The 18,057-nt window shown below is 50.1% G+C and overlaps 1 protein-coding gene across 2 annotated transcripts in view; it reads right to left on the bottom strand.

The window, feature by feature from the left end:
• The window catches only part of CALCOCO1 (calcium binding and coiled-coil domain 1), a 417,334-nt gene that overhangs the window by 223,836 nt on the left and 175,441 nt on the right, over nt 1–18,057 (bottom strand). For both annotated transcript variants that reach the window (XM_069653276.1, XM_069653277.1), the window contains exon 14: nt 14,893–15,107. In XM_069653276.1, the coding sequence (XP_069509377.1) occupies nt 14,893–15,107 (215 nt within the window). The remainder of the gene's footprint in view (nt 1–14,892; nt 15,108–18,057) is intronic.

Genomic DNA, 18,057 nt, shown 5'->3' with positions numbered 1-18,057 from the left:
AAGGCGATCCTGGACTGGAGGGAGCCTAGAAGTGTCAAAGAGATCCAGTCTTTCTTAGGTTTGGCAAATTTCTATCGCCAATTTATCCCCAACTTTTCTAACTTGATTTTACCCATTACAGGTCTCCTTAAAAAAGGGGTTCAGTACGCCTTTGGAACAGAACAGAAAAGAGCCTTCTTACAGCTCAAGGAGCGGTTTACCTCCGCTCCCATACTGGTGCAACCAGATCAAACAAGACCATTTATAATGGAAACCGATGCCTCGGGGGGAGCAGTGGGAGCCATTCTGTTGCAAGAGGCAGAAGACGGTCTCACGCATCCAGTAGCGTATTATTCCAAGACCCTGACCAAAAGCGAACGAAATTACTCTGTTTTAGAGAGAGAACTACTGGCCATCAAACTGGCATGCCAAGAGTGGAGACACTTATTACAAGGAGCAGCACACCCATTTCAAGTACGAACTGATCATCGTAACCTCAGAGTGTTACAGCAGATGGAGTGTACCAATGCCCGACATGCTAGGTGGGCATATTTCTTCTCCCAATATGACTTTAACATCACCTATTTACCAGGATCAGAGAACAAGATGGCAGATGCCCTCTCCAGAGGTCCAGGAGAAGAAACTGACCTCAATCAAGATCACGATCTCTTATTTCCCAACCTTAAGATCACGGCAGGTGTCTCTCTCTTTTTGCAAGAACTTACCTCCCAATACGGTTCGCTAGCAACCATACCAACCACTGTCAATCAGGCCGATGATGGTTTGTACTACCATGGTACTGGGTTGTTTCTCCCGTCCAAAGAACTTCAGGAGCAGATCCTCTCCTGGTGTCATGATACCCCCCTCGCTGGACACCCCGGTATCAAGAAGACCCAAGATCTCATAAGTCGAAGGTTTTGGTGGCCAGAACTCCACAAGGATGTAGAGAGATATGTTTCGACCTGCCCGATTTGTGCTACCAGTAAATACCAAACAGGCAAACCTTTGGGCGAACTGCAACAACCTACCCTACCCACCCAGCCTTGGGAACACGTGTCTACGGATTTTATTGTCGATCTCCCAAAATCAGACGGAATGACCGCAATCATGGTAACTATTGATTCATACAGTAAACTGGCCCACTTCTCAGCATTGGAGGGTCTTCCGTCAGCCCCAAAGACTGCTTCAGTCTTCCTCAGGGATATAGTACGCTTGCATGGCCTGCCTCGTACCATAGTTTCGAATAGAGGTACCCAATTTACCTCTAGATTCTGGACATCGTTGTGTCAACAGTTGGGTATTCACAGAGCACTATCGTCAGGATTTCACCCACAGAGCAACGGTCAGACAGAGAGACTTAATGCCGGACTTGAACAGTACTTAAGATGTTTCTGCAGCAACAGACAGGAGAACTGGTCTTCCTACCTCGCGCAGGCCGAGTTCGCCTATAACAACAACTACCACACCTCGACTAAGATGAGTCCTTTCTATTGCACTTATGGTTACCATCCTCAGCAGATGCCTTGGTCCGGAATGCAACCCACTAAATCTCCTACCATAGATGACCGGTTATCAGAACTAAAGAAGGTACATAAGTTGGCAAAAGAAGCATTAGAGGACAGCCGACTAGCACAAAAGAAGTGGGCCGATAGAAGCAGAAGACCCAACCCAGATTGGAAGTCCGGACAAAGGGTCTGGTTATCCACAAGATATCTACCCAAGTGGATACACACCGGCAAATTTGCTCCACGATATCTGGGTCCTTATCCTATAGTGAAACAAATAAACCCAGTTGCATACGAAATCCGCCTGCCTAAGAACCTCCAGAGAGTACATCCTGTCTTCCACACATCACTGCTTAAAGAATATAAGGTGGATCCTTTCTCACGGAAGTTTCGGAAAACCAAGACTCCGTCCACAGTAGAACCACAAGAATATGAAGTGGAATACCTAGTGGATTCTCGGTATTATCGAGGCAGTCTCCAATATCTTGTCCATTGGAAGGGTTTCTCCACTGAAGAAAGGACCTGGGAACCCAGACAACATCTGCATACTCCAAGATTGCTGAGAGAGTTTCACCAGAGATACCCGGGAAAACCAGGGAGCTTTCGGAGGGAGAAGGGTTATACTGTCAGGATCCATCCTTGGAGGCTATGGCAGAAGTGGAAGTTTTCGCCGCGGAGAACCTTCACTTAGCAGTCCAGTCCTCATCCAACATGGCTGCCTTTGTTATTTAAGCAAGCCCCGCCCACCTCCCGGCGCATTGTATCTGTGTTGTTACTCCTAGTTGATACCAGCGCTCAGCTTTATACTCTGTTTAGCTCCTTCAGTGCCCCTCCAGTAGTGCTTATTCCTTCCCGCTTGTCTTACCTCTGTTTTTTCCTCTGCCTTTCCATACTCCCTTGTCCGTTCTCGGCACTTTGCCCATCACTCCTTTTCAGACTTTCCTTTTGCTTTAGGCATCTTGCCACTCGCGCTAGCGGTCCGCCGCCATCCTCACGTATCTTCGTGTTCCTCTCTGTGCCTTTCGTGGATCCAACCGTTTCTGGTAAGTAGGGACTTTACTGCTTCTCCCTCTTTCCCTTCCTTTCCCTCTCTGCTCGGTCCGTTTTCCCCGTTCCGGGCTCTTTCCCTCTTTTCTTTCCTCCTTCATTGCTTCTCGTTGCTGCTACCTTGTATCCGGCCAAGCCTCTTCGGATCGGTCCCTGCCTTCTTTTTCTCGAGTCATCTTCACATTGGTGGATCGAACGAACTCGCTGGATCCTCTTGTTTCCTGGTTTCGCTCCGGATCTCTTGCTACCACATCCACCATTGGAGTCTCCCATTCTATACCATCTCAGGAAGACTACACAGGGTTTTTTTTACCGCCCATCGGTTTTTTCCCTGTCGCGGGGCTTTGGCTCCTCGGGGCCCCCCAAGACAGGTTCCACCTCCTGTCGAGGTGGCCTCCGAGGGAGCCAGACCCTACTTGCATGACAGGAGGTCCAGAGACAAGTCTACAAAGGAAGATACCAGAACCCCCCGAAGATCCTCCAAACACTCCAAGGACAAGCAAGAGGAAGCCTCAGGTGAGGAGAAGGGTGGTGAGGGTGAACATTCTGACAGCTATCCTTGCAGGATCAGCGCTCTTAGCTGTTGTGGCAGTAGCAGCCGTCGACGGGTTCGCCAACAAGGTCTTAGCCTGTGCCAGTTGAACCTGCTTGGGTTGTTCGGCCTTTTTCCCCTCCGTCTGCGGCTTCTCAGATTTGTCACGTAGTTTAGCCGGGGTAGATGACTCCCTCTTTGAAGAGGAGCTTGATGGTAGGCTGGCAATGGAGGCGGAAGGTGATGCTGATTGTGCCCTATCCACTTTGGGACCCGCTTCCGCGGCGAACCCGGTGCACTCAGACTTGCGGCTCTTGGCCTTGTCTTGGGCCCCCACGGATGATGTGACCTCAAAGGACTTAGAAGACCGCTCCTCGGACCGGCCAGTCCTGGGTGAGGCATGACCCTGCTCGGAGCACGGATCAGAGGCCTTGGCATTAAGCCATGCCACCAGACTAGTGTGCTTGTCTCAGAACTCAGAGGTTCAACAGGTTTGTTGGTGCGTTCAGTTCGAGTCTCGCCTTCCCACTCCTCACCTGAGGTCTCGAATGATTCTTCATTTTCTTTCTTCCTTTTCTTGATCTGGATTCTTCCTTCTTTCCTTTCTTTTGGAAGCGGTAAGGCCAGGCTCCCCCAGAGGCCTCCTTGCCTTACTTGCAATTTTCCCGACAGAAGGGACTCCGGGGAGCCCGCCCCAGTCCAGGGAAAAGCTGAGGTTAAAAAACCCTGATGTTGTCTGCTGCCGTTATTGATCTTGAAAGGATGATAGTTCCTGAAGATGATGTCCGCTGATCTCCTTGGACACCGCAGGAGTCCGGAGGGACTTTTGTGAGGTAAAGCTGTAGCGGGTCTGGCATACGAGTGCTACTCGTACCAGAATGCAGCAGTGCGGTAGAAAGAGTACTACAGGAGGACTGGAATACAGAGGGAGACAAGCAAAATGAAGAGGGGAGAAAGCAGGAGACCCGGAGCACGAAACTCATGTGTCCAGGATACTGGAGGTATCCGGAACGAGACCCAGCGAAGCGAAACCACAGAAGGAAGCAGAGGGGAAATAGGAGAGCGTGCGTAGCTCGGTAGGGCAACAGAGATCAAGGGAGAGAAATGCTCCGAGAGAGCACGGAAAGCAGAGTAGGCAAAAGTAAACCAAGAGCGGCACTAGCGTTAACCTTAACCGAATGGAGGGTTGCAACGCGCCGATCCGTTCCCCAGGTGTTGAGAAATAGACTTCGGCGGCACATGTTGGTGGAAGGCTAGACCGCTATTCTCTGCCATGACGGCCATGCTAGGGAGCTTTCCAGCGGTCGCATACTTTCCAGGTCCGGAACGTGACAGCTTGTCCTTTGTTGTTTTCTTCGAAAACCTGATGCAAATCTGCACTCTACCTCCTTGTGGTCTGGGTGCAGGCAGTAGAGGCACTGTAGGTGCTTATCGTCCGCAAACACATTCCGTAGTCCACATTTGGTGCAGGGCCTGAAGAGAGACCTTCCCTCCTTCTCCTCCGTCATGGTTGGAGTACACGAATTGGGCCCCAAGGCTCGGCGAAGTTCTCCCTTGAGGGGCGTGGAAGTTCACTGACAACGGATCCCGCTTTCGGCAGATGAAGAAAAGAGCACACAGGGTTCTTTTAAACAAAAATAGAACTTTTCCTGTCAAAAGCACGAAAAAACATACAAATAACTCAGAGAGCAAACTCAAGCACTCCCAACACTGAAGCGTGCGGTAAAAAATCTGAAGATGGCTGCCAGAGGAGGGGCTTAGGCAGAGGACTGTCAATGGATGGGGGCAGTATGACCCAGAGAACAGTGATTGGTTTAGAGGAGAAATACAGTTTTTAAATGAAAGTGAAACTGTTTTTTATTTTACAGAGGATTCCTAGCCCGACGACGGGGAATATTCATGAGCATGTGGATCCATGCCAGACCCCATGCTGGAGAAAAATTCATTTAAGATACCATAGCGTGCAGGTATGCATTGGCATGTGTACCTGTGGTGAACTAGTGACACCTGACAGATAAGGGTCAGCAGAACTGTCTCTTCTGGGTAACGTAGTAGTGTCCTATGTGTAAAGGATTGAGCTGTTGCCCATGGTACATGTTGTGTCTTTTCCTACTGACAGGACCTAGAGGCGTAGAAATGCATTGGCGGGACAGGGCCTCCATATCCTTGTCCTTTATTGCTTTATCATGTATGTTCTGTCTTGTTTTCCGCGCAGGAGTTCATGTGGGACTCCTGGCAGTGCGGCTCTTCCTCTTTTTGTTTTGGTGAACAGACCCTTGGGATACCCTTATGGCACACATGGGTGGGAGTAGGACCCTGTACTCCTAGTGTCTGTTTTTGTGCACCTGTGTGTGGCCCACAGAGAAGGGTATGGGCAGGTGGAAGCTCTGTGCTGAATTGACAGGTGCCCTGTGCATCCTCCATTTTGGGATGCCCAGGCGCTGTCATTGGAATCAGTGGATTCCTGACAGGAAACAAGATGGCCCCTATGGCCTCTTGCTTTCTATCGCCTGTAACCTTACTGTTCCTTAAGTCCCGGAAAGCCCTAACTCTGTCCCTTCCCCGTGACTGGCTGTTGGGTGGAAGTTCCATACATGGTTGTGGGGAAGTCCAGGCCAGACCGGCTGGAGCCTTCCCAATTACTGTATGTTGTGGGTACGCCCGTGGGGTGGGACCTGGGTGAATGGAGTGTGTGACGAATACACATTTCATGTTATCAGTGTCTAGTATCTGGTGTTTGACACAATAACTGAGAAAGCACTGCCCAAAACTGGTATGAATGCAGTGTGGAGTGCTAAATGGCAGAGTGCTTGTCTGAATCCACATTCCTTTTTGTGAGTGTTTGGATGGAGAAGAAGGGCCTGAATGCACCGTGAGCCTGGTTGGCTGCCTGACTGCCTGAATGCCCTTCTGAATGATTGGTTGCCTGAGTGTGACCCAGCAGAGTGAATGGTAGATCAACAGTATATCTGGGGGCCTCTCACTGATGGAAATCGTACAGATGCTGAAGTCGAAACTGATGCTTAACTTTGAAGCCCACTGGAAGAAGAAGAACTGCTGCTGCTGTCCTTCGCTAATCTGATAGCTGCTGTACCTTCAAGGAATTTATCCAAGAGAGGACCTGGCTAGGAGACCTCTTCCCGAGCTACGAGGGACCATCGTGCACCAGCTCATCTTTGCCAAAGCTTCCTGGACTTCAGACCCTCGAAAGGATGCCGACCGGAGACGGGGACCAACGCAGAATCACGAAGAGAAACACCCGGACATTGAAGTCCATCACCGTTGACGACCGCCGTCGCCGACCGGAGACGCAGTGTTCTCTTGCCTAAGAACATTGAAACAAGGACTCCCTTGCACGTCCTCGTCGACTGCTTTCGTCCTGCCGGAGAAAGTCAAGGCTGCAGATGACCAAGGAGAATCCGCAGGGGGGTTTCCCGCCTCCCCAAAGACCACAGAGATGCCGACGACCCGACGCCCTTGCTGGGCCAAAGTTCTTCATTACCTCTCTGCGACAACGAACACTTGTCGAGGTACGCCTCAGCTTGCAGGATGTTTTCGACCGATCGTCAACGAGCACCGCAAGAACCGAAGCTGCTGCCGCAATAACAGTGTTCACCCTTTTTCTTCACGACTCGTGGCTCCTGCCTAAAAGGGAGTGCACTCAAGAAGGGCCCGTTGACGACTCATCGAAGAACTCTACGAAACCAGGTACTTTGGGTTCGTGGAACCTTTTAGAAAGGAATCCAGGCCATATTAAGCATAATTTGACTGGGCTAGTCAATACGCTTTATTTACAGGTTGCCCAGGTGGGACGGATCCTTGCACAGAACTGTCTGTAGGTAACTGGAGTCAGTATTCTGCCATTGCTTGATTTTACTTGCATTCTTTCTGTGCTCTAGCGATGATTCATCTTTCAATCTGATTCGTATCTTATTGGGGCTGTTAGCCTTCGGCGCATTTTAAAGGAATCGATAGTTTAGAGTGGTACCATATAGACCTGTATATATTTGCCATTATAGTTTTGCCAGAGTACAAAGTGAGTTATTGTGATTGTGTACATAACGTGAACCTTATTTATATAAAGACTGTATTTTGACGAACATAGTGTGTGGACATTCCTTTGTGGGTGCTTGGGGACTACACTGTACTTACCCAGCCCGCATCACCTCCTGAGAGCTTAAGCCTTGATTGCTCGACCTTAGATACCGCTAGAGAATATTGGCTGGGGTGCTCTGTGCCTCTCCTCTGCCATACAGAAAGCAGGAGTACAGACGCCCCCCTCCAGTGCTTTACAGTATCTTCCTGCAGAAATGTTCTAAGACTGAAGCTGCGAGAAGCATTGCCATGATTTTGCATTTACCTGTTTGAAAAGTGCTCCAACAGACCTTGCTTGTAGACGCACACTGCACTGATCGTAGGAGCCAATCATGCTAGGAGGCGCATTCCACATTACTCACATGAGACAGCAGTTCTAGCTCTTACCTGATAAGGACATTCTTTAAATTCCAAAGATCAATTCCAGAACCTTCCAGAACTAGAGCAAGAATGCCTGGGCAACACAACAGAAGACGTTTTGGGCAGAAAACATGGTAGACTGCCCCCTTAAAATAAGGAACAAGTTACTTACCTGTAACTGTTGTTCTCCAGCATGGGTCTGGCATGGATTCACATGCTCATGAATATTCCCCGTCGTCAGGCTGGGAATCCTCAGTAAAGAAAGAAATCAGTTTCATTTTTGTTTCTGAACTGTCTTTCTACTAATAACCAATCACTGGGTCTCTGGGTCATACTGCCCCCAGCCAATGACTGCCCTCTACCTAAGCCCCTCCTCTGACAGCCATCTTCAGATTTGGTAGCACGTAAAGTGGCAGTAGGACCAAGAGAAGAGCCGCAGAGGGGTTGGAGGGAGGGTGCGCATGTGAATCCATGCTAGACCCATGCTGGAGAACAACAGTTACAGGTTACATGCTCATGAATACAAGAATACATAGCAGTACACACATGCACAACCACGGGAGGTGGCAAGGCTCAACATTAAGCATCTCAACAACTCAACATTAAGCATCTCTTATCTCCTCACCAGGCTCACCTTCAAGCGAACAGGATGTGCAGCACTGCTTGGCCAACTCTGGACTCCTCCCTGGAATCCCGGTTGATGCAGTAGAATTTCGTGAAGGTGTGCGTCGACCTCCACGTAGCTGCCCTTCAGATGTCCAGCAGGGGTACACCAGACAGGAACGCCATAGTAGCAGCGGTCTCTCTAGTCGAATGGGCTCTCGGACGGCCGAGCATCGGTTGGTTTGCCAACCGTGACAGTGCATGATGCAGCCGGAGAGCCATCTGGAAATGGAAGCCTTGGAGAGGGCCTTCCCTTGGTTCACAGGGCCAAAGTTCACAAACGGCTGTGATGTCTTCCGAAAACTCTTTGTGCGGTCCACGTAGAACTTCAGCGCTCTAGCCACATCCAGCGAGTGTAAAGTCCTCTCAGCCGGCGACGAAGGCGACGGGAAGAAAACAGGCAACACCAAGGGCTCGTTAAGATGGAAGTCAGATGGCACCTTGGGCATGAAGGAGGGGTGTGTCCACAGCACTACCCTCGTCTGGTGGAATGTCGGGTACTGCGGCTTACAGGAGAGGGCCTGGATCTCTCCCACTCGTCATGGGGAGGGGATGGCCACAGGAAACTCTGTCTTCCACGATAGGAATTTCAGCGGTGCCGAATGCAAAGGCTCAAATGGGAGCCCCATGAGCCTGGTCAGCACCACATTGAGCTCCCACGCCAGGGCCGAAACCTTCAATGGCGGCAACGAGTGGAACAGTCCTTTCATGAACTCCTTCACCAGGCGGTGAGACCACAGTGACAACCGCCCCAGAGTTCTAGTGTAGCGGGAGATCGCTGCAAGATGAATTCTGATGGAGGCATGCGCCAGCCCCGCCGTAGCCAGCGACAGCAAGTACAGCAGCACTTGAGGGGCTGTAATCTGTGGAGGGTTGATCTTCTGTGCACGGCACCAGACACAGAACCTCTTCCATTTATGTCCATAGTCCATAGCACTTAAGAGTCGAGCAAGCCCTGGCCTTGGCAAGTACCTCCTTGCAGTCCGCCGGGATGTCGTAGCCTCTGAACTCTAGTGCTGCAGGTGCCAGGCCTGTAGGTTCAGCGATCCTTGGTCAGGATGCAGGCTCGCGCCTCCTTCCCTGACTGGAGGGGACGCTGACATGTCCAGAAGGTCCGGGAACCATATCTGCCTCGGCCACGCCAGTGCGACGAGGATCATCCTGCACCAGGACCGTCTGAGTTGACTGATGAGTCACAGGAGCAACGGTAACAGTGGGAGCGCATAGAGGAACATGCCATCCCAGGGGAAGGAGAATGCATCCCCCATGCTCGAAACCTGCTGGCGAACCTCCGGCACTTGGTGTTCGTCGCCGTTGCGAACAGATCGATCTGGGTATTGCCCCATCGTCGGAATAGGAGATCTACTTGATCTTGCCGAAGCTCCCATTCTTGGCAGGAGCGCAGCTCCCTGCTGAGTGAGTCTGCAACAGCGTTCTTTACTCCTGCCAGGTGAAAGGGTACCAGGGAGCCACAGATGCTGTTCTTCTTTGGAGAGAGCTGGGGATCTGGTGCCCCCCTGCTTCCGGATGTAGAACATTGCAGTGGTGTTGTCGGTGAAGACCCTTACCACTTTGCCTTTGAGGGACGGAAGGAAAGACCGTAGGGCCCAGAACACGGCCCGAAGTTCCAGGACGTTGATGTGCAGTGACCTCTCCTCCGGGAGCCAAAGGCCACTTCCGTGGAGATCTCCAGTGTGCATGCCCCATCACTCCAGGGAGGCGTCCGTCGTCACCATCTCCTGATGCGCTGGGGTCTGGAAGCCCATGCCCACCGCGAGATGCGTGCGGGTGCCCCACCACTCGATCTCTTGATGCAAAGTCCTGTTGAGAAAGATCTTGTCTTTGAAGCTTCCCGCCACTTGTATCCACCGGGCGTCGAGGAACTCCTGCAGCGGCCGCATCCGCAAGCTGCACAGTCACACGAGGTAGATGCATGACAACATCATGCCGAGCAGGGACTTGATGGACCTCACCCTGGCTACTTCCATGGTCAACAGCCATTGCACCTTGCTCAGGATGGCCTTTATCCTCTCCTTCGACGGTGAAACCAGCCGTGCCACCGTGTTGAGCCTGGCTCCCAGGAACAGGGTGTCCTGCGATGGCACCAAGAAGGACTTGGCAAAGTTTATTGAGAAACCCAGTTCCGTGAGCAGGTGGACGGTCCTCGCTGTGTGGTCGGCGGCGAGTTCCCTTGACTTCGCTCGGATGAGCCAATCGCCCAGATAGGGGTAGACGTGGATCCCCTGCGGGTGCAGCTGCGCCACCACCGGTGCCAGGCACTTGGTGAAGAACCTTGGTGCCGACTTCAAACAGAAGGGCAGTGCCTTGAACTGATAGTGCCGCCCCTGGACCACGAAGCATAGAAACTTTGTGTATGGGAATGTGGAAGTATGCATCCTCCAGGTCCAGCAACGACAGGAAGTCCCTTTCTTCCAGCTGTCCCAGCACGTGCTGAAGGGTGACCATCCAACCATCCAGAAATGTTGGGATCTTATGTATTTGCTGAGGTGGCGGAGGGCCAGGATAGGCCGCCAGCCGCCGATCTGCTTTCGGACGAGGAAGTACCGCGAGTACACTCCGGAGCCCCGGAGTCTCTTCGGGACGAGCTCTATCGCGCCCTTTTTTAGCATCGCTTGTACCACCAGAAGTAGCTGTGGCATGTGATTTTCTTTCCTGACCACCGGTGGAAAGTGTGGGCACTTCCTTTGGAACTCCAGAGTGTGCCCGTGGGCCATGGCATCCAGCACCGTACAGTCGGTGGAGATTGATTTCCACACGCTGATGAAGTTTGCCAGCCGGCCTCCCACCGGGGTGCTCGGGTGGGGGCCCGACGCCACGGCCAGTTCTATCCTGCTTCGCCGAGGCCTTGCCACCTTGGGCCCCTTGGAGACGATGTCCACCGGCCTTGCAGTGGCCTCTGTAAGCATCCTGCGACGAAGAGCGGGCCGCTTGACGGTACGATGAAGAGCTGCTGCCAAATCCTTTGGAGGCGCCCTGAGACTTGCCTCCGGAGGTCCGAAAGGACGGCCGTCGCTGATGAAGCATGCCCAAGGCACGGGCCGTCTCGGTGTCTGCCTTGATGGCCTGCAGTGACTCGTCCACCGCCTTACCCAACAGGTTGTTCCCGTCGAAGGTCATGTCCAGTACCCTGGTCTGTATGTCCTGACGGAGGTCGGTGGCCCTGAGCAAACCACGCCGGCGAAGGCAAACGCTGTTACCCATCTAGCGAAACCCGGTGTCGGCGATGTCGAAGCCACCTCGCCCTCTTGTAGGATTTCAAGGGCTTGCGCCTTCTTGTCCAGAAGGATTTCCAGGAGGGGGGCGATTTTAAACCACAGCTCCCTATCGTAGCGGGCCACGATAGCGAGAGCTTTGGCCGCCTAGATGGTCGTCGCTGCCGACGAGATGACTCGTCATCCGGAAGTGGAAGTGGAAGTCAATGCTGTCGCCCCTGCTGCTTTCTTCTTAGCCGCCGTGGAGACCACTGAGTCCGGGGACGGCTGCGTCCTGAGGCACATAGGAGCGGAGTCTGGGACCCTGTACGAGACTTCTCGTACCTGTCTCTCTTCGCAGGGGCTGTGGACGGGTTCTTCAGAAGGGATAGTCCTTCGTCCCAAATGTCGTCCAACAGAGGGACTGAGAGTACGGTCTTCCTCTTGGCCTCCCGTCATTGATAAAGTAATCCCTCCTTCTTCTGCTCTTCGGTGCATAGCTGGAAAAGCTCTGAGGCCCTGGCGATCAGGGCGTGAAATTAGCTAATTTCGTCAGGAGGGGAAGTCCGGGGAGGGGGCGATGGGAGATCTGTTCCGTCTTCTCCGCCGTCGCCCGTCCCCGCCGTCGCAGTCTCCGTCTCATCCCTCGGAGGAGGGGATGGAAGTGAAGGATAGAAAGGTGGGGGTGGATGGACTCGCCTCCGCTTGGCTGGAGGACTGGCCGGAGGTCCAGGCGCGGCTGGATCATCTGCCATCGGTAAGGGCAACCTTGTCCTTATCTCTGTGCACAGGGTGTGCAGTGCCAGCAAGATGTCTTCCGACCTGTCAGCCGGTGGTGGCATCAGTTGCGACGGGAGCGTCGGCAAAGGCTCTTCCGGTTCCTCGTCCACCTGCCGTTCTTCGTCGGCTCCACCCTCGCTCTCCACGTCCGACTCGTCGGGATCCTTCCCGCAGGCCCTGACCTCGTCAAACCTCTTGTGCCAGACTGCCTTGATGACAGACAGCCTGTCCTTGGAGGAGGTGTCTGAGTCCGCTAGGACTACCGCGCCCCCCTCCTTCTCAGCCCAGGGTTCACGGGGGTCTTTGCGATCGGTTGGAAAGACGATTCCCTCTGGCATGGCAGGGAAACTCTAGGCCGAGAGGCCGTCTACACTGGGGTCGCCTCTGCGGGCTTTGCCAGGGATGCCACGACTCCCTCAATCAAGGCCTTAGCCGGGTGAATCTCTGCCTTCATGACCTTAGGCACGTCAGAGGTCTTCACCGTGGGGGGAGGGTCACCGGATCGCTCCCCCTTGGCTTTCTCCGTCGGGATCGGCCGGCGCTTCTCCCGAAGCTTACCCGGGTTCTCAGACTTTGTTTCCACTGAGCCGGAGCGTTGGCTCGTGGTTGACCGCATCAGTGACATTGTGCCCGGCCTGGCAGCTGAGGAGCCCGAACCAACGGCGCTCCCGGTCCCCACGGACTCACAGTGCTTTGCCTTTTGTTGGGCCCCCGTCTCCAGATCACCCTCAAAGGTCTTAGAAGACCGCTCAAACTTCTTCTTCTCACCTGCTGCCGGGCTCTTCGCCTCCAGCCAGTCAGCGAGTCGTTTACAGCGGTCCTTCATGGTCCGGGCGGACATGTTCTTGCAGAACACACAGTCCCCCTCCAGGTGCGACCTGTCGGAGTGCAGGCAGTGGAGACACCGGGAGTGCTCATCTTCCTTGAAGACGTTCTGTAGTCCACATCCTGGGCAGATCCTAAACAGCTTGGATCCAACAGGCGTCGAGTCTCCTTTATCTTGAACCATGACCACGCCGGGTAGGCCTCAAAGATCTTCCGGAATCCTCCAAGAAGTGAAATTCAATGAAAAATCGCCCTTGAGGGGCGTAGAAATTTCCGAAACGGGTACCCATTAATCGGAAGATGAATCGCTGGAGCTTGAGGCTCGAATTTACTGAAAGATTTGCGTAAACTCTTTGAAAAAACGTGACACGGAGTAAAAGCTCGAGAGCTAAGCACGAGGACTCCCAACACTTGAACGTGCAGTAGAAATCTGACGATGGCTGCCAGAGGTGGGGCTTAGGTAGAGGGCAGTCATTGGCTGAGGGCAGTATGACCCAGAGACCAGTGATTGGTTATTAGTAGAAAGACAGTTCAGAAACGAAACTGAAACTGATTTTTTTCTTTACTGAGGATTCCCAGCCTGCGACGGGGAATATTCATGAGAATGTGAATCCATGCCAGACTCCATGCTCGAGAAAATATATTGTCATTTGAACACAGTGTAAATTCACCGAAATGGGTGTTACAGGCAGAACATTTTGTGCATAGACATAAAAGGCTAATGAACTGTGTTCAAACTGCATGACGAGTTCCTGGACAGGCATGGTGCTTGGGATGGGCACTCATCACCTAATCTTTTTCTAAGTACAATGGAGTGGAAAATACAAAAGGAAGGGTAGGAGCCAAAGGAAGGGTAGCAGCTACAGTAGGACAAGGGGTCATGCCATCAACTGCACAGATGTTTCCAAGGTTTTCGCTGCCATTGTTCTTTACATACGTTTCCCAACTTTTTAAAGCTGAACTACAACTAAAACCACCTTAAAAATGGCAGGGCTATGCATTCTAGTCAACAACCCTAACGTGGGAACCTCTGTGTGGAGACCTAGCACTTCTTTCGGTGAAAAGGTCAATTTCCCATGCTATGTGTACAGTGCTTAAATGCCTCTTTGAGGTACTCTCTCACTTTTTAAGGAAAACTCTTTTAGGATGGACATGGTGTATTTTATGTACCACGAGACAACCCATCACCCGTTAGTCAAACCAAAGTGAAGAAATTGAAGGGTGGAAGCAAAGATTAAGCTGGAGGCCAATTAAATTCGGCGCTACTATAGCAAGCAAGGAAATGGGCAACCTTAATGGGGCTGTATAGAAGAATTAATGCATGCATGGGTCATTCCCTTACAAAGCATGCACCACATTCTTATTCATCAAGCAACATTCCCTGATAAGGAGTTCATTGTGTTTGTGCTGGAAAAGGGCATTCGATGTGTGAAAGCAAACATGCAAATTCTCAGTGGGGTTCCCCCCATCTGTGTAGATTCTGCTCCCACGTTTCCATGTGCAAAGAGAAGGCTGAGTCTGTAGGGATTTGCCGTAATGGTGGCTGCCATGTTATTTTACTGTGGCCGCCGTTACCGATCACCACCTTGCATGCAGGCAGAGAAACCAGAGTATCACCAGGTTTTCATACCTAACAGTGCATCATGCAGTGAGTTACTAAAATCTCTCAGAAGGAGCCCACACTAGGCCCTTATTCGACAGATTAACCACTGCATGAAAATGAGCCTTATTACACCAACATAGAGAGTTCACTTGAATTGACTGAAGTACCCCTCATACTAAAACACCCCCTTTACACAGGAGCAGAGGCTGTCTAACAGGCACATGATAATATCTTTGATAATCGTTCTTTAGGCTGAAAAGCTTGATGGCATCAGACTCCCAAAGGACTCACCGAGTCGGAGCTATCGTCGTCGGGCACCTGCTTCCTCTGGGAGGATATGGGGGCCGGCTGGCTTATCACCACTTCTTGGACCAGTTCCCGCGGGCTCGACAGCTTCTTAGCTGTGGTCCGATTGTCACACAAGTTGTACGGGCTCAATTTGGGGTGTGCTCTCATATCTTCAGGAGACTCGTCCTCCGAGTCAGGCAATGGAGAGTCTGTCAGGCCTGCAGGTAAATGAAATTCTCATCACCACATTTTATGAGACAGAAGCCAATCTTAAAGGGGAAGTTCTTTCAAGAATTCTATTGGCCCAATCGATAGGGCCTGTATTTTTGAGCATATAACGATCAGAATTATTTTTCCAATGCATTTTACCCTCGATTTTCGGATATTTAGACATGCGAGCCACACGGGCCGTAAAGTGTCATCTTGTGATAATCTTAACCGTTGATCAATCGCCCTAAATTCAAGTGCCCTAGCAACAGTAATAACATCCGCACCTCAAGCTCACATCAGCAGACGCTTACTTTAAGCTTACGCACCTTGTCACCATGCCAGGACCTGTCTCATTTGAACATCCTCTATGGCAATGTATTGAAGTGTTTTCATGGAAATCTCAAGATGCCTCTTTGATCGATAATATCAACAAAGCCTTTCTGATCAGACATCATGGAAGTTTCTGCTACCTTTGTGTCTGTCTATTTAATTCAGAGGATCCATGACTCCTTTTTGCTCTGTTCAGATACCTAACTACGACAAATAGAACCGAAAGAGGTACTTACACTAGCTCTAATTACTTGTCTCTATAAGTGCTTTCAATTTCAATAACTATTAGATAATTGACAAATGGCTTTCCTAAATCAGATTTACATTGTATATTTACATCAGTTGGTTTTTTTTCATGTGCCAATGAGCATTTTCCAACTTTGGGCCTATTCTTGTTATATTTTGCACTATGGGATTTTATAACATGTCTGTTTCTTCTTATAGTTTTCTCATGAAGGCCATTTTAAAATAACACATCAATACATTATTTTCTCCAAACTACTAAATATGTTTATTTCTCCCACAGTTTATTTTCTACTTCAATCCTCAATAATGATGGCCTCAATTCAACCATACCTTTACGAGCAGGAGTATACAGAGGAGGGAATGCTTGAGAAAGAAAGTAAATGAAAACATGGTGCATCAAGTGAAAGTCGTGACGATCGTTCGCAGGATCCTGATGCTCATCGCATAGAAGACGTTTCCACTTGGTGTACGTGCTATGTGAGGTAATGCCAACTTTGGCGGAGAACAGATGTTGGCAAGAAAACTCTGGCTGCTTCGCCTAAATAGCCAAAGAAGAACCTACACCACTATGCATTATCCAGCAGCATGACTTCAGGGCAGCCTGCCTTACAAGATCAGTGTTGAGAATGCTGATGGTGCAGATGCACAAACCTATAGCAATGTTCACCATTGTGCTCCTAGTATTGTGTCTATCAATTTTTCTGTGACAACCTTGCACAACAGCCTTTTATGTTGTTCTCTTAGCCCATTGTGATATCATGGGTTCACTTGTGATATATTTTTTGATATACTTAAAATTGTATTGATCTTTTCTCATGATTCCATCGTCTATTTTGAGAATCAACAATATAATTTTTGTCAATTGCACACTATGACAAAATGATCTCTATATCTTTTCCAAAGCACGTATACATTATTATAATTCCCTTGTTTCATAAATATTGGACTGTGACTACTTTACTTACAACGTATGTTGTAAACCGCCTGGTTACCGCCAGACTCGTATTACCATTCCGCCTCCGTGATTCCCGGAATTACCGGGGCATTACAACCCCAGTTTTCCAGGAATCACGGAGGCGGAATGGTGTTAATCCCCATACCTATTGAGTCCTATGGGACTTGATGGGAATGGGGATCATGGAAACACTGGCAGCATCTCGTAATACTGCTGGTGTTTCCTCGTCCGCCTGCAGGCGGGCATTGTTAAACCCGCCAGGTCAGACCTGGCGGGAACATCACCTCCCGCCTGCAGGAGTCGGGATCAGGCGGTCCGGAAACAACGGTGGCGGCGGGTTTACCGCCACCGTTATTTCCGGACCGCCTGAGTTATAATGAGGCCCCAAGTGTCTGCAATCAACATATCGGTGTGTCCTTCGACAAGTACTGGACTTATTGCACTTGCAACATCCACATCCATCCCCCTCCCTTATCAAAGGTAGTTCTCACTTGTACCATGTGCTCGCAATAGTTGTTCACATGTGCCCACATTCTCTTTTTAAATTTGACATCATCAATCCTTCACCTCCATCAATCTTCACAGATACCCAGATATGGCTATGTACCAATACTCCATCACGTCCCTAAAAACAACCAACAAAATTTAGGGGAAGACCAACAAGGTGACAAATTGACATACCCACCTACTTTTCAAAGTGTTTATAAACAAATGCAAATCCTTAGCAAGAAAACATCTCTGCAGGCTACTATGGATATAATCATCGCACGGCTTGTTATTTTCCATGCTAAATGGCCTCATAGATTTTCCCAATTACAGGTAATTTAACTTTTGGTTATTACAGTGTTCTCGTTTTCAACTTGCTACGTTAAAAGTGTTTTCTACTCAATTTTCATCCACATTTTTTTTTCATATATCGCAATGACTTCTCACTTATTAACCTTTCTATGTATTATTAGATCTTGAATTCCTACATTACATGATAGGGACCTTTATGAATATCTAATGTTTTGTCATCCCTCTTATCTTTTTGTGGCACAACGGATGATTAAAGTACCAGTAATACGTTTCTTCATGTGACAGGCCATTGACATAAAGGCAAGTGGTTAGCCTGGCGGGTCAGACTTGCTTACAGGGCAGTTACCAAACTCGAAAGAGCTTTTTCTGTGCAAGGTTTTTTATTGGTGAATCAATCACTGTCATTCTTTAATAACTATAATCCGTTTGTAATTTATTTTATTAGATAATTTTCCTGAGCATAAAATAATGCCTTCATGCATTGTTTTGGGGTGGCCTAATATCAGCAATGATAAGATTCTTGGTACAGTGATGCACATTTCCCCCAAGGATATGTCGTTGCTATGAACATGGTTGTTCAATTGTGGCTCTCCAGTATCAGAGATTGATAGCCAAGCTCAGGTCGATTA

Source organism: Ambystoma mexicanum, chromosome 3q (genome assembly GCF_040938575.1).
Source record: "Ambystoma mexicanum isolate Mex_15411 chromosome 3q, UKY_AmexF1_1, whole genome shotgun sequence".
NCBI classification, from domain to species: Eukaryota; Metazoa; Chordata; class Amphibia; order Caudata; family Ambystomatidae; genus Ambystoma; species Ambystoma mexicanum.
This window is presented reverse-complemented; position numbering and strand designations above follow the sequence as displayed.